We start from the raw sequence: 13,540 nt of genomic DNA, 5'->3' as shown, positions 1-13,540 counted from the left end.
CCGAAGCCAGCGCTGCGTCTCTTCCGTCATGATTTTTGCTGCTGTATTGCTCGGGGAGTACAAAATCTCGGATGTCTCGCTTGAAATTCAGCGTTCATATAGAGTTTCTGCAACATGTAATACTACTAGCATATGCCCTCGCTTATACCTACACGGACGCGGCGTCATCAGGCACGAGCTCGAGCGCCATGTGCTCGAGCGTTTGCTGGTCCACGAGCCCGTTGGGTGTCATGTGCGAGGCGGCGGCGGCGCCTTCGAGGACGCTGTAGAACTCGGCGGCGTTGATTTGGTCCGAAACACATCGGCGGAGGCCTTCAATGATGTTGATGTCGATGTCCATGCTCTGGACCTTCCCGCCCGCAAAGTGACACGAGACACGCAGTGGGCACGGCACCGGGCGCTGAAGAAGCAGCTGCACCAAGTCCTCGCGCGCCAAGAGCCGCGGAAAGATGAGGGCAATGGAGTCGCGGTTGAACTGGGCGAGGATAATGCCGGTCGTCACAATGTACTCTTGCTCCGCGCCGAAGACCTGGATCTGCATGTTGGGCGCGTCAAAGTGCGACAGCAGCGAGTGGCACGCGTGCCACTGGTCGAGGAGGTTGCTCGCGCCCTGGACGCCGTTGACGTACATGTCGTCGTGCATGCGATTGCGGATAAAGTCGATCTGCTGCGTGTAGTACCGGCCATTGATGTCGGCGAGGCCCAGCCGAAAGAGCTCCCAGTAGGCCGCGATCGTGTTGGAGCGCTGCATGCCCGCCTCGATGAAGCGCATGAGCAGCTTGGCCTTGAGCAGATGCGCGTGGTCTTGGAGCCGCTTGAGTTCAATATGGAGCTCGCTGAGCTGCTCGGCCTTGGCCTCAAACTTCTTCTTCTTCCGAAGCCGGTACCGGCGCTGGTTCTGGAGACACTCTTGGCGCCGCTTGGACGCCTTCACCACGTCCGTTGACGTCGACGGTGGCGGGCTCGGGCCCAGCTCCGACGTTTGCGGAGACAGCTCCGGACGATGTGCCATCTCGAGTTGGACAAAAATGCCAGTCAACACTGGACATCGTTATTAAATTCGGCATTTGCCACGAAAAACAGCGTCGCCGAGAATGGCGTCATGTTACCGTTATCGCGATTGGCTCGCTTCGTGACAAGCTGTTTTGGGGGAAAAGCCGGGCCTCCTCTGCCATGGCGGCCAATCCAGCAGTCGCCCGTCGAATACATGTAGCCGACAGCAGCAGCGGCGTGTACCGGCGCGGTAAAGCAAGCATACCGAGGTAGGTTAACTTTCGTAATCACGCCAACAGTACACCGTCGTAACAAGCAGGAGGAGTGGTTTCCATACTCAGCGAGGGTGCACGCGCACCCAGCGACCATCCACCCAGGACGACGTGCAAAGCAAACGTGCGGCACGCATAGATGTGAGGTTTTCGCCCGATAAAAGGCGGCTGCTTCAGCATATTCAAGCTACTGCGATCGAAGCTACAGAACGACGACGACGACATGACACGAAGCCTGCTTCTGATGCCACGTGCGTTCGTAGCCATTCGGTGATGGACGCTGTGCAAGGACTAGGGTGGTACGCGCGCATTGTAGCCGCTCCGTATCCCGTCGCCCGCGCTTCTCTTGCCCGGTCTTATTTTCGGCATCCCGTCACGCCGTCGCAGCCAGTAAAGCACCGAAACATGCATGGCTGCTTTGCGAACGCCGCCGTGTAGACAAGCCAATGACAACGATGACGACAAGGATGGGATTGATTCGATCTTGAGGCGTCGCTGGCGACGACCCTTGGTGTACACGCTACCTGGTCCCTCGCAGTTCCGAATCACGACCACCAACGCTCCTCGCTTGCCACGCCCCGCGAGCACATTAGAAAGTCTACCATATCTTAATATTTCATGTAATATAACTCTGGTCAACAACAAATACAGGATTGATAGTTACACTAGTTCGCGACATCATCACTACTCGACGGCACGAGCAGAAAGTCGATCGAGGCTTTCTCTTTGGTGACATGACCACCGTCGTCATCGCTCTCGGGATGCACCGGCGCGTCCGCGATGCCGACCGGAATGGGCTCGACAACCTCGGACACTGCGTTGAAGTCGTCGACGGGTGCCACGTCATTGTACAAAATCGTGCCGTCCGAGAGCATCTTGCTGCCGCCTTCGGCGTGCGCGACAAAGCTCATTGCCTCGAGGTCGCCGAGCGCGTGGTACAAGCCGCTCATAACGTTGATCTCCGAGTCCATGACCGAGACAAGGTCGTCGTCAAAGAGAAACGACATGCGGAGTTCGCAAAAGAGGCCAGTCGCAATGAGCTTTTGGGCGACGTCTTCGCGCTTGAAGACGTGGGGAAACAGCGCAGCGATCGTGTGCCGGTTGATGGCCGTGCGCATGGTACCGGTCACGGTCACCACGTTGTGCTCGGCGCCAATGACTTGGAGCTCGAGCGTGCGCATTTCAACGCGGGAAAAGAGCTGGCCGCCCGCGCGCCACTGCGCGACGAGCGACGGAATGCCAACTTCGCCGTTGAAGAGCAAGTTTTCGCTCATGACGCCCGAGAGCAGCTGCAGTTGGTCGTTGAACTTGGCGCTGTCGCGGAGCGCCAAGCCGTGCTGGAATATCTTGACGTACGACGCGATGGCGTCGTGGCGGTAGTTGCCGGCTTGAATGTGCCGGGTCATGTGCGTGTTTTGGAGCACAAGGGCGAGCTCGTGGAGGCGCCGGATCTCTTCCTTGGTGCGCTTGATGCTCGCGACGGTGTCTTCGTGCTGCGCCTTCTTGCGTGCACGGTACCGGCGCTGGTTGATCATGCACTCGAGCCGCCGCTGCTCCGCGCGCTCCTTGGCTGTCATTTGCGGCGTCGGGAGCGAGTCCGTCATGTAGCGCAGCTCCGTCGGCTCCATGGCGCTCACAGCTTGGGACATCGGCAGACAAATGAAAAGTGAGCGTGATCGCGCACCTGCTGGCGCGGCCCAGTGCACCTCGAAGCTTCAATGCAACTTCGCTTACATGATAGGCGACTAAATATTACTATTGTCTTGCCAGCCGGGGCAAGTTACGTTACTTCGAAATTCGGTACGCACCCGATGACGTTGCTCTAAAAATAGATTGTCACGCGAGGCGCCTGTTACACGCCTCACGGAAATAGTGTTCGGACGCACTCTCTGCTTCTACTCTCCCACCAGTGCTCCTGGAGCTCGTACTCGGTTTCTTGAGCTCGTACGTGAGGATTTGAGGCGAAGCCATGACAGGAATTGGGTCGTCGACGCTGTCCATATCCTGTAGGACGATGGATGGCAAGCCCGCGTGCGTGCGCTTGCAGCGTCCTGTTGCATCAAAACCCACGAACGCACGTGGTGGTTGATCTCGTCACGCGCGCCGGTCGTTGATTCCAGACTTGGCACAAGTTGATGCTTACGTTGACTCTTTTCAGTTGTCTGGTTCTGCGGTTCGGTTCTCAGCCAACTTTGGGTGGGGTATTGTTCGGGCTTGTTCGAGCGTGGTGGTGGACGTCACGAGGGCAGAGGCCGACGTGATAGACGTTCAACCGTAGGCAAGACAACGACCCGTGCAAAGCGAAGCTGGAGATATTAGGGTCGCGAGATCATTCCAAAGGGGATCAAAGCCACCACCAGCGCAACGCTCACGACAACAACAAACGGACCCCCAAAGGGCCAGTCGTCAATTGTCATTTAGGTCGCCTAGACAATGCCAACGCTGTGCCGGATTAGTTTACTGTATACGGCCTTGATGGGAGCCACCGAGGCGAACCAGCTCGAGATCGAGTTGTAGGTCTATGCAGAATTCATTGCTGGGTGGAGGCGGCGGGAATACATAGGCTTGTGTCGTCATCTCAGGAGGCAATCCCGTATCGTTACTGAGCTCATCACTGCATTCTGCGTGACGTGGATGGCGTGGCGAGTGTTCTACGACACCATTCCAGTGTGGCGTCGAGTTTGCACTTTCAAAGTCAAAATGCAAACTCGGGCTACCACTGTAGCACCCACGCCGCCGGGATGCTACAGTGATCACGTCGCTCCCACTCTTGTAGCGTCATTCTCGTCTCGTGTATGATGCTACTGCGTGAAGCAAACATGGCTTCTACTGAGGTTGTAGACATGGACGACTGATTGGGTTGGGTTTCGTATAACTTAATCTAACTATGGACTCTAGTCTTTACATAAGGATGTAGTTCATTTCGCTCTTGAGCGGCGCCAATGTCGGCTTGAGCATGTCGAATTTGATCGGGGTCGAGATCATCTCGTGGGCGCGCGAGCTCAGCTGCGTCAAGAGAACCGCCTCGACCGCGATCATGCCTTCGGGTGTAATGCGCGTCGCGTCATCGCCGTGAACAAACAGCATCGTGTCGTGCAAGTTGCCAAGGACGTTGTGAAGGCCTTCGACAAAGCTGAGGTGGGCCTCTGTCGACTCGACTTGGTTGTCGCCAAAGACAAACGAGAGGCGTAGCGGACACGCAATCACCTTGTCGAGGACGGCCGCGACGAGGTTATCACGGTCGACAGCGTTCGGGAACAAGCACGAGATCGTGTGGCGGTCAAAGAGGAGCTCGAGGACGGCGTCGACGACGACAACGGCGTGGTCATCTCCGAGCGTCTGCATATCGAGCACCTTCATGTTGATTTGGGAAAAGTACTCGTTGAACGCCTCCCACTGCTGGCGCAACCCATGGACGCCGACGCTGCCGTTGAGCACGACGTTCGGGTGCATGAGGCTGTCGATGATGTCGAGTTGCTGGTTGAGCAAGTGGCCCGGCACGCGGGCGAGGCCCGATCGGAAGAGGTTCAAATACGTCGAGATCGACCGGCAGCGGAAGGTGCCGGCTTGAATGTTGCGCATGAGCATATTGGACTTGAGGAGCGCTGCGTGCTCTTCGAGGCGACGCGTCTCGCGCCGGAGCTCGTCGACATACCACTCAGTGTTTTGTGTCTTGCTCTTCTTGCGCTCGCGGTACCGTCGCTGGTTCATCATACAGTCGTAGCGACGCTTGTCCATCTTGGACGGAGCCGGCGACTCGCTGTCCTTGCTCATCGTCGAGACCGACGAGGTCTTGCGTCGCTTCGGGGCCACCATTGAAATTCGGAAATGGCACTGACGCCGCGTTGCCCATGACGTGACCTCGATCGTGTTTACCGCCACGTCGTGATTTCGTCATGAACGCGCGCTTCGAACTTCGCCTCGTTGATGCTAGTTTTGTAGCATAGTGAAAGTAAGAGCCGCGATTTTCTCGTACAGCGTCGTCCCGAATGATAACGTTAGGACAACGCTCGGCGTATCCCGTACGTTGGCGCCCAATGTCTTCTCGACGACGCATCGAGGTTGGCTACCCTTGCCTTGAAAATGCGCGTGATTGGACCGCCGCTTGGATGCCGCTCGACACAGACACGGCCAAAGTGCACTGCGCCAAGGAGCCGACGACCATGATAACGCGCGATGGGACGGACGGCACGAGATATATTTGCGATATATATTAGACCTGCAGTGCCTCGTGTTCTGTAAAGCGACGCGCTGGATCTTGCTGGCGTTGGGGATGAGCACTCGCTATTGTATCTATTGTAGCTAGTATGGAGCCGATGATTGCGGTTCCGGTTGTTGTTGTTGAAATGGGTCAATTAATTTTTAATGAGCAGAGCTCGCTGGAAGAAATTGTCTCATCTTGGCCTGTTGTTGGAGCAGCTGATTACGTCATCATGTGTTCTGGGTGACACTTGCGGAGGTGGCCTGGACCCACATGGTTCGGCCCTGTTCGGGTACATCGCGCGACGCAGGGAGGAGGGGGGCGGAGAACTGAAAAATGCGCGCGCGCAGCCGGGCTCGAACCGGCGACCTTCGGGATGCGAAGCAGAAACTTTACCAACTGACCTGGGGCGCCCCCCCTGATTGCGGTTCCGGTGCTGGGCAAGGGCGCGCCTTTGATTTGCGCACACGCGCGTGTCGTAATCGGTTGCGCGCAATCATTCGGTCGTGTGTGGGAAATGATGGGTGTATTGAGCTAGACTTGATAAAAGGTACCAAGATGACGCTAGTCCGCATTCAAAATCATCCAAGTGTCTCGCATGCGGTGTAGTATGGGACGTCTCATCCCCGTGGCAGTCCCACGTCGTCGTGTACGCGCGACCTCGTGAACACGCGATGGCCATGCTTTATCCATAACATCATCATCATCGTCATGAACCACGTGCGGTGCGAAGGCTTCGCGAGGCGACGCTCGTGTTCGTCGAAGTTACCGCTCGTCAACTTCGATTCTGCCCGCGATCCGAAACTGCTCACGTAACTCATTGCGTTTCCGCCAATCAAACAATTCAGTTTATCCACCAATCACACTACCTCTTTCATCCTTTTACACCAATCCAAAAATACTTGAATTTTGGCCAATCCACAAGTGCGAAAAGCACTTCGGATCGCAAATCTTTTTGGGTTGAGAATGAGGGGCGTCGTGGGACTGACGACGGGGCTGGCGGCGCTCGCGGCCGTCGTTAGCGCGTGGGAGCCGCAGCCCGAGGGCTACGAGCTCATCGACGGACCAAGCCGCCATGACAACGCGTCCATCGAAGCGTGGCGAAGCAAGTGGGCGACGTGGAAGGAGCTCGAGTTGCGCACCGTGCGCTACTCGGCCAAGGACGTCAAGAGCGTGTACAACACGCCGGCCTTGCAATGGACGCAGACAAGTCTGCTCCAAGTCTTTGTCATGATGCATGACCGCATGCTCTTTGACCGCGAGACGAATGCCTACACGCTCGACAAGTACCTCGCGACGTTCGACCTGCAGTTTGACAGCGTCCTCCTCTGGCCATCGTACCCGAACCTTGGCATCGACACGCGCAACCAGTGGGATCTGTGGTATTCGCTGCCGGGTGGCATCGACGGCGTCAAGCAGCTCGTCGCAGACTTCCACGCGCGCAACATCCGCGTCTTCTTGCCCTACTTGCCGTGGGACACAGCAACACGCGACCCGAACCCGACCAAGTCGCGCTACCAGTCCGATATCGATGAGCTCTACGACGTGCTGCGTGCGACGGGCGCCGACGGCGTAAACGGTGACACGCTATACGGCGTGCCCTCCTCGTTCTACCGACCGAACGAAGGCATGGCGACTTGCCCCGAAGGTGGTGTGCCCTCGTCCGACTTGGGCACGAACCCGATGAGCTGGGGCTACTACTACGGCTTCTCGAGCTTCCCGCCCGTCGCGCGCGCCAAGTTCTTGGAGCCGCGCCACATGGTGCTCATCTGCAGCCGCTGGTCGCTCAACCGCGGCCTCGAGTTTCAGCTCTCGCACTTCAACGGCGCCGGGTACGTCATTTGGGAAAACATTTGGGGCATCTGGAACGGCATGACGAAGCGCGAGGTCGAGACGCTCAAGCGGTCCATGTCGATTCTCCAGCGCTTCTCGTTTGCGCTGCCAAGCCTCGAGTGGACGCCCCATGTACCTGGCTTGCCATCCAACGTTCATGCGTCCAAGTTCCCCGTGCGGTCGGCGAACGCAATCTTTTACACTGCGATTCGAACGAGCAACCAAGTCTTTGATGGCGACCTCTCGCTCACGCTGGACGCGTACTTAAACGCGTCGACGGTCGCTGTGTACGACCTGTACTACGGCAAAGCCGTGCCTGCAAAGGCGTCCGGATCCTCCGTCACCTTTCGTGCGCGCATTGAGGAGTACGGCTACGCTGCGTACTATGTCGTGGCCGCTGGCAGCGAGCCCGAGTGGCTCGCCACGTTTCTCGCGGCGATGCGCGCCCGCACGACGACGCCACTGGCTACGTACGACACCAGCCGTCCGATCTTGCAGCAGCGCATGACGACGCAGTCGTCGGCAACGGCGGTCGTCGTTGGCCCGGATGCGTCCAGCACCTTCGACCAGCGCGCGCCGGCTTCAACCAACGTCTCGGAGCTCCTCCACCTGGTACGACACAAACAAGTCGATCTAGTATGGCCGTAGAGATCCATCCATGTCTAGGTGCGTATCCCAGGCACAAAGGCGTGGACGTTTAGCGTCGACGGCGTCCAGATCGAGCCCGTGCCCGCGTGGACGCCCAACGGCAACGACTATGGCGTCGGCGTCCAATTCCCATGGGAAGACCGACCGCGGCCGCACCACGCGACGGAGCTCTGGATCGAGGATTTTCAAATCATGAAGTACCCGGTCACGAACGCCCAGTACCACGCGTTCCTCGCGTCTTCCAAGTACGTGCCGACGGACGTCGATCGTTTCCTCCTGCACTGGAGCGGCCGCCTTCACGAGGATGGCTCGTACGCGCCCATCACGTCGTGGTCGGTGCCCAAAGCGATCGCGTCGCAGCCCGTCGTGCACGTCTGCCTCGAAGATGCGCAGGCCTTTGCAGCCTACTACGGTCTGCGCTTGCCCCACGACTGGGAGTGGCAGTACGTCGCCTCCAACGGCCTCGCGTACAACCTTGTGCCGTACGGCGACGCATTGGATTCGTCCCGACACCCACGCCTCCAGCGCCAGGGTGACGACATCGCCGCCGTCGACGTCGATGCGTATCCCGCCGGGTGCGCGGCGGCATCCGACGTCTGCGCGCTCGTCGGGCACGTGTGGCAAATGACCGACGCCTTCTGCGACGACCGTACGTGCAGCGTCTTGGTTCGCGGCGGCAGCGCGTACGCCCCGGTCGCGTCGAGCCTCCGAGACCCCAACTGGTACTTTCCAGCGATCGCGTCGACCAACAAGCACGGCAAGTTCCTCACGCTGAGCCAGAGCTACGACCGCGCCGCCACGATCGGGTTCCGCTGCGCAGCCTAAGATCGTAGACGTCGACAGCGTTGGTTGTCGATGGCGTAAGCACGGATTACGCAGCGATTTTGATGCACACTGCGTTGGTCCCAAAGCGTAATCGGCGTGGAACCCTACCCTCGGGCGATGGATTCGGTGCAAACGCATGACGCTACGTGGCTCTGCCGCATGCTTGTTCTCGTCCTCAGCATGTCTATAGCGACGACCATCTCAATCTCAACGGTGTCGCCACGTTTTCTGCCGGAGCACACCAGTTCTCGGCACCCTTCAAAATTGCCACAAGTGGTCAAGAGGCATGGGACCGATGGTTTTAAAGGGGACCTGTTCATTACGACATGATACGAGCAATGCTTATGTGCCCGATGGTTGGACTTGCGGCGTAGTAGGGTTGACCCAAGGGAATCGACTTCCCTTCGGTTCACCCTAATGCACAGCTGAAGGCCTCAATCGGAGGGATGGCTGCCCACTGCACAGATGTAGGGACTCGCGATGGCAGATCGCGCTGCAGACTACTTCCACGATGGGTGAGCTGCCGCGCCTTGTTCAGACGCCTCGTGGTCGTGTCTGCCAGACGTCTGATGTCGCCGAGCGCTGACCTAAGACTGCTTGACCCGGAGGTCTTACTTACTATAACACCGGCATCGACGACGTTGCTTGCTCCGAGCTTCTTCCTAGCACTCTTAACCACTGTTAAATACTGGCCTATTATAGGCCCCTTGGCCTATAATAGGACTCCCGGCGTGGGAGGGTTAAGTCGACGGACTGAAGTTACTTCCAACTGGTTTCGTACCGCCAGGCATGTTGTACAGAATTGTCGAGGCCGCTATCCGGATGAAAAAGCGGTATTATACGGAAATGGGTGATTTTATCCGACTTGGGCACAACAGCGAGCGTGGCGATCAATGTTTGTGCATCTCCACTCGTCGCCGCTGGTCGTGCGCCAGACTGCGAGCCTCCCAAAGCCGCTGAACCCGGCGCACCCGCTCAGCTTCAGCCACGACCTCCAGCCGATCGAGATCCTCGACGTCAAGGAGGAGCGCCGCCTCCTCTTGCAGTGCTTGCAAGAATGCAACAAGCAAGTGCGCTGGCGCAGCGAAGTCGCCGACGTCCATACCTTCCGCAAGGTAGTGCACAGCTTCTGCGCGCGCAACGCCGCTCATGCTTGCAGTAGGTCATCTCGTACGGCTGCCGTGCGCTGCACTTTTCGGGCCATGGCGTGCCCGGCAAGGTCATCTTTGAGAATGGCAGTTGCGAAGCGCACTTTTTATCGCAGCACGAGCTCAAGACGCTGCTACTCGCCGGCGTCCAGGGCACCTCGCCAGAGAACACGATGCGCCTCGTTTTGTGAGCGCGTGCCACTCGGAGAGCGTCGCGGAAGCCTTTGTCTCGGCCGGCGTCCCGCACGTCGTCGTCGTGCCCAAGGAAGACAAGGTGCTCGACCAAAAGGCAATGGAGTTCTCCAAGGCCTTCTACACCGCGCTCTTGGCGGGCCACAGCGTCTACAAGGCCTTTGAGATTGGGTACATGGATGCCAACGTCGCATCTCGATCACGGAATGATTCGTGGGCACAATTAGGCAGGTCCAGGCCGACATTGTGTCGATCGCCGACCACCACCAGTCCAAGTTCAAGCTCCTTGGCAACGGCGACCATGCGCGCAGCCACCTCTTCTCCGACCTTGCGGTTGGAGAGTACCAAGACCTGACGCCACGGCTGCCCGTCAACGAGTGCGACGCGGTCGCTGAAGTCTTTGTCGGGCGGTCGATCGAAGTCCACGCAGCGTACACTGCGCTCGTCGAGGGTGCGCGCATGGTGTGTCTCACGGGGCCCGCAGGCATTGGCAAGACCGAAGTCGCACTGCAGACGTGCCAGTACGCGACCGACCGGTACCTCTTCCAGCGCATCTTCTTTTTGCGTTTTGCGCTGCCGTCGTCGCTGCCGCTGCGGCCATACCTCATGGGTCGCCTCGCCAAAAGCTTCGGCGTCACATCGGCCGACGAGGCCAGTGATGACAGCGACGACGCGATGGAGAAGCTCACGGACCGCATTCGCGACAAGCTCGAGGCCTCCGCGTCGTCGCAGTCGACCAAGTACCTTCTGGTCATGGACGGCTGCAATGCGCTTTTTCCAAACAAGGCGCTCGCACCCGGTTTGATGCCGCAACTCCGGACCATCATTTCCCAGGTAATTTCGATTCGCATCGATGCGCTGCAATATCTTTGGCGACACTAGCTGCTGCGCCGCGTGCGATCACTGAGCTTGCTCATCACGAGCGACTCGCGCCTCGGGGGCGGCACGGGCATGGACTGCGGCGTGGGCGAGCGCATCATCCCGATCGAGCATCTTCCGCCGATGGACGCTGCGCTGCTCTTCACCGTGCGCGCGCCGCGGCGGCTGCAGATCCACGAGATGGGCGGCGACCTCCACGCCTTCAGCCGCGGTGTCGTCATGGACGCACTGGGTGGCCACCCGCGTACCATCTGCGCCGTACGTCGTTCTCGTCGTCTTGTGGTATTTCTCACCACGAAAAACGCCGACGACGGTAGGTGGCCCAGCTGCTCGAAGTCCGCGATCTGCAACGCGACGAGCGCGAGTTTCTCCATTACCTGATCCCATCCGTGATTGCGGGCCTCGACCCGAGCTCCAAGCAAGACTTGGCCAACGACTACTGCCCGCTCTTGCCGTATGGCCACGCCCGCCACCCGGCGCTCGCCAAGTCGGCGTCGAGCCGCGTCTCGTCGGCGCTGCTGGATCCGGCGCCGCTGCGCAAGCACGGATCATTCCTCGACCGCCGGAACGACGCTGGCGAAAGCGGCACCGCGACGGGCGGCATGTCGCCACAGCAGCTGCTCGTCTTTGCAGTGCGTCAGCATGCGCGGTCCCACATCGCGTCGCCGGAAGGCTGCGTCGTCTGGGCGCACGCAGTCGTCGAGTACGAAGCGTCGACGCCGCATGTGGACGCGCGGCGCGCGACCGCCGTGCCGTTTGAGCTGCTCGCGCAGCAAATCAGCCGCTTCTTTGCGTCCAAGGTGCGCCAGGCCGCCGTCGAGCGCCCGCTCTCGAGCCGCTGCATGGAGTTCCTCGCGTCTTCGTCGCTCATCTGGGGTACGACCTTCTCCTCCTCACGTCGTCGTCGTCGGTGCGAGACGATGGGTTGCAATAGGCGCCACCGGTCGGAGTCCCAAGACGATGGACAACGCGGTCGACGTCTCGATGTTTGCCGCGTTCTGGAGCTGGTTTGAGCCGCTCATCGTGTGCATTCAAAAGACCAACGTGTGGGCGTTCAAACACCCGCGCCTCCTCCACGGCTTCCTCTCGAAAGAAGCGTCCAAAGCCATGTTGGTGGCCACCAACGCGCCCGGCACGTTCCTGCTGCGCTTCTCCGAGACGCGCCAGTCGTGCCTCGTGGTCGCCTACCTCACGGCCAGCCGGCGCGTCGAGTTTGTCCCGATCGAGTTCAACCCGATCTCGTCGACGTTCGAGATGCGCCTCCAGGACGAGACGGCCCGCGTGGTGTACCCGTCGCTCGCACAACTCGTGCTCAGCATCCACGTCCTCACGTGCATTTACCCCAGCACGCCCAAGGCGCTCGTCTTCCACAAGCCGGAAGAGGCCGTGCTGCAGCATTGAGCGAGCACCCTTTCGAAGGCAGCAGGGAGGCAAGAGACAAATGGTGTGTTTATGCTGTACGCAGACGACGCCACGAACGACGCTACGGAGCGGAGGTCCTAAAACTCATACGATTCCCTTCGCCCGGACGGCTCTTCGTGCTCGCCAAAGTGAAGTTCGACCTGGGGAACATAGAACTGCTCTTTGGGCGGCGCGTGGTCAGCACCTGGCGGCGCCATGTCGCGCGACTCGCGGCGCGGCGGCGCGGCGTGCGGCCCGAGCGAGTTGTTGTTGCTCGTCGGCTGCTGCTGCGAGTAGATGGGCGGGACGACCTGCGCCTGCGGGAACGCGTTGCCGTAGCCTTGCTGCGCGCGCGGCTGGTTTAGAAAGGACGGGTTCTGGCGCGCGGTCGGACCTTGGTTGAATGACGGGTTGGCCCGCGCGGGGTAGCTCTTCTCGACGTCGGCCTGCAAGAACGAGTTGTTGTAGCCCGGGCGCGGGTTGGGCATGCCGCCGTTGATGTTGCCGTCCTTAAAGTTGCCCGACGACGACGTCGGGATTGGCTTGGCGTACTCGACCGGATCGAGGTCGTCTTCCTCGTTCGTACGCGACGACTTTTTCACCATGACAATCACAAGGACGGCGATCGCGACCAGCGCGACGCCTCCGCCGACGACGTACGGCCAAATCTTGTTGCTACTGGACGAGCCGCCGCTGTCCGTGCTGCTGCCAGCGCCACCGCCATCCTTCGTCGACGGCGGCGGCGTCACGGAGTCTAAAGTAGTCGTCGATGCGGCAGTCGTTGTCGGCGGCGTCGTCGTGGGCGCCGGCGTCGCCACCTTGCCGCAGTCGATCACACCGCGAAAGGGCGGGCATTTGCCAGCAAGGTCATACGCGTAGCAGCCCGGCAGCTCGTTGCCGTTGTTCTGGTAGCATGGCGACGAGTCGAGCGCAACGGCGCCGACCGCGAAGTTGCCGGGCTGGTTGCCGAGGAGGCACTTGGGCGCAGCGCAGATGGACGAGTCGACGGCCGAGGCCACCGAGAGCGACAAGAGAACTACGAGACGCATGAGCCATGGAGGTTACGAGCGACGAGCGTACGCAGGAGGAGCGCCTTCATCGCCGCGTGATAATCTCCACGAGATTGAGTTCTGCGTTGGTCTGGCTTG

General features: G+C 59.7%; 6 protein-coding genes and 1 pseudogene across 7 annotated transcripts; 2 read left to right on the top strand and 5 right to left on the bottom strand.

The window, feature by feature from the left end:
- Nucleotides 1-49: 49 nt before the first annotated feature.
- SPRG_01998 (hypothetical protein) lies at nt 50-1,025 on the bottom strand. Its single transcript, XM_012340557.1, has one exon. The coding sequence runs from the start codon at nt 1,010-1,012 to the stop codon at nt 149-151; it is 864 nt and encodes a 287-aa protein (XP_012195947.1). The 5' UTR covers nt 1,013-1,025; the 3' UTR covers nt 50-148.
- Nucleotides 1,026-1,897: 872 nt separating this feature from the next.
- SPRG_01997 (hypothetical protein) lies at nt 1,898-2,918 on the bottom strand. The gene has a single exon (XM_012340556.1). The coding sequence runs from the start codon at nt 2,912-2,914 to the stop codon at nt 1,931-1,933; it is 984 nt and encodes a 327-aa protein (XP_012195946.1). The 5' UTR covers nt 2,915-2,918; the 3' UTR covers nt 1,898-1,930.
- Nucleotides 2,919-4,100: 1,182 nt separating this feature from the next.
- On the bottom strand, nt 4,101-5,089 carry SPRG_01996 (hypothetical protein). Its single transcript, XM_012340555.1, has one exon. It carries the CDS (start codon nt 5,079-5,081, stop codon nt 4,167-4,169), a length of 915 nt encoding a protein of 304 aa, XP_012195945.1. The 5' UTR covers nt 5,082-5,089; the 3' UTR covers nt 4,101-4,166.
- Nucleotides 5,090-5,807: 718 nt separating this feature from the next.
- SPRG_30023 lies at nt 5,808-5,879 on the bottom strand (annotated as a pseudogene). Its single transcript has one exon. The product of its transcript is annotated as a tRNA-OTHER (tRNA).
- Nucleotides 5,880-6,413: 534 nt separating this feature from the next.
- On the top strand, nt 6,414-8,844 carry SPRG_01995 (hypothetical protein). The gene is made up of 2 exons (XM_012340554.1): nt 6,414-7,911; nt 7,966-8,844. Exons 1-2 carry the CDS (start codon nt 6,433-6,435, stop codon nt 8,770-8,772), a joined length of 2,286 nt encoding a protein of 761 aa, XP_012195944.1. The 5' UTR covers nt 6,414-6,432; the 3' UTR covers nt 8,773-8,844.
- Nucleotides 8,845-10,103: 1,259 nt separating this feature from the next.
- On the top strand, nt 10,104-12,468 carry SPRG_01994 (hypothetical protein). The gene is made up of 5 exons (XM_012340553.1): nt 10,104-10,283; nt 10,340-10,946; nt 10,995-11,249; nt 11,309-11,867; nt 11,926-12,468. Exons 1-5 carry the CDS (start codon nt 10,213-10,215, stop codon nt 12,390-12,392), a joined length of 1,959 nt encoding a protein of 652 aa, XP_012195943.1. The 5' UTR covers nt 10,104-10,212; the 3' UTR covers nt 12,393-12,468.
- SPRG_01993 (hypothetical protein) lies at nt 12,421-13,537 on the bottom strand. Its single transcript, XM_012340552.1, has 2 exons — nt 13,473-13,537; nt 12,421-13,428 (listed from the first exon to the last, which is right to left on the bottom strand). Exons 1-2 carry the CDS (start codon nt 13,489-13,491, stop codon nt 12,491-12,493), a joined length of 957 nt encoding a protein of 318 aa, XP_012195942.1. The 5' UTR covers nt 13,492-13,537; the 3' UTR covers nt 12,421-12,490.
- Between the last annotated feature and the right edge of the window lie 3 nt (nt 13,538-13,540).

The sequence above is a fragment of the Saprolegnia parasitica genome (genome assembly GCF_000151545.1).
Source record: "Saprolegnia parasitica CBS 223.65 unplaced genomic scaffold supercont2.5, whole genome shotgun sequence".
Classification (NCBI taxonomy): Eukaryota; Oomycota; class Saprolegniomycetes; order Saprolegniales; family Saprolegniaceae; genus Saprolegnia; species Saprolegnia parasitica.
This window is presented reverse-complemented; position numbering and strand designations above follow the sequence as displayed.

Bases quoted from the DNA above. Each gene is read 5' to 3' on its own strand.
- SPRG_01998 (XM_012340557.1), bottom strand. From the start codon at position 1,012: ATGGCACATCGTCCGGAGCTGTCTCCGCAAACGTCGGAGCTGGGCCCG.
- SPRG_01997 (XM_012340556.1), bottom strand. From the start codon at position 2,914: ATGTCCCAAGCTGTGAGCGCCATGGAGCCGACGGAGCTGCGCTACATG.
- SPRG_01996 (XM_012340555.1), bottom strand. From the start codon at position 5,081: ATGGTGGCCCCGAAGCGACGCAAGACCTCGTCGGTCTCGACGATGAGC.
- SPRG_01995 (XM_012340554.1), top strand. From the start codon at position 6,433: ATGAGGGGCGTCGTGGGACTGACGACGGGGCTGGCGGCGCTCGCGGCC. The intron at 7,912-7,965 runs GTACGACACAAA...ATCCATGTCTAG, and splicing joins TCTCGGAGCTCCTCCACCTG to GTGCGTATCCCAGGCACAAA.
- SPRG_01994 (XM_012340553.1), top strand. From the start codon at position 10,213: ATGGAGTTCTCCAAGGCCTTCTACACCGCGCTCTTGGCGGGCCACAGC. The intron at 10,284-10,339 runs GTACATGGATGC...GGGCACAATTAG, and splicing joins TACAAGGCCTTTGAGATTGG to GCAGGTCCAGGCCGACATTG. The intron at 11,250-11,308 runs GTACGTCGTTCT...CGACGACGGTAG, and splicing joins ACCCGCGTACCATCTGCGCC to GTGGCCCAGCTGCTCGAAGT.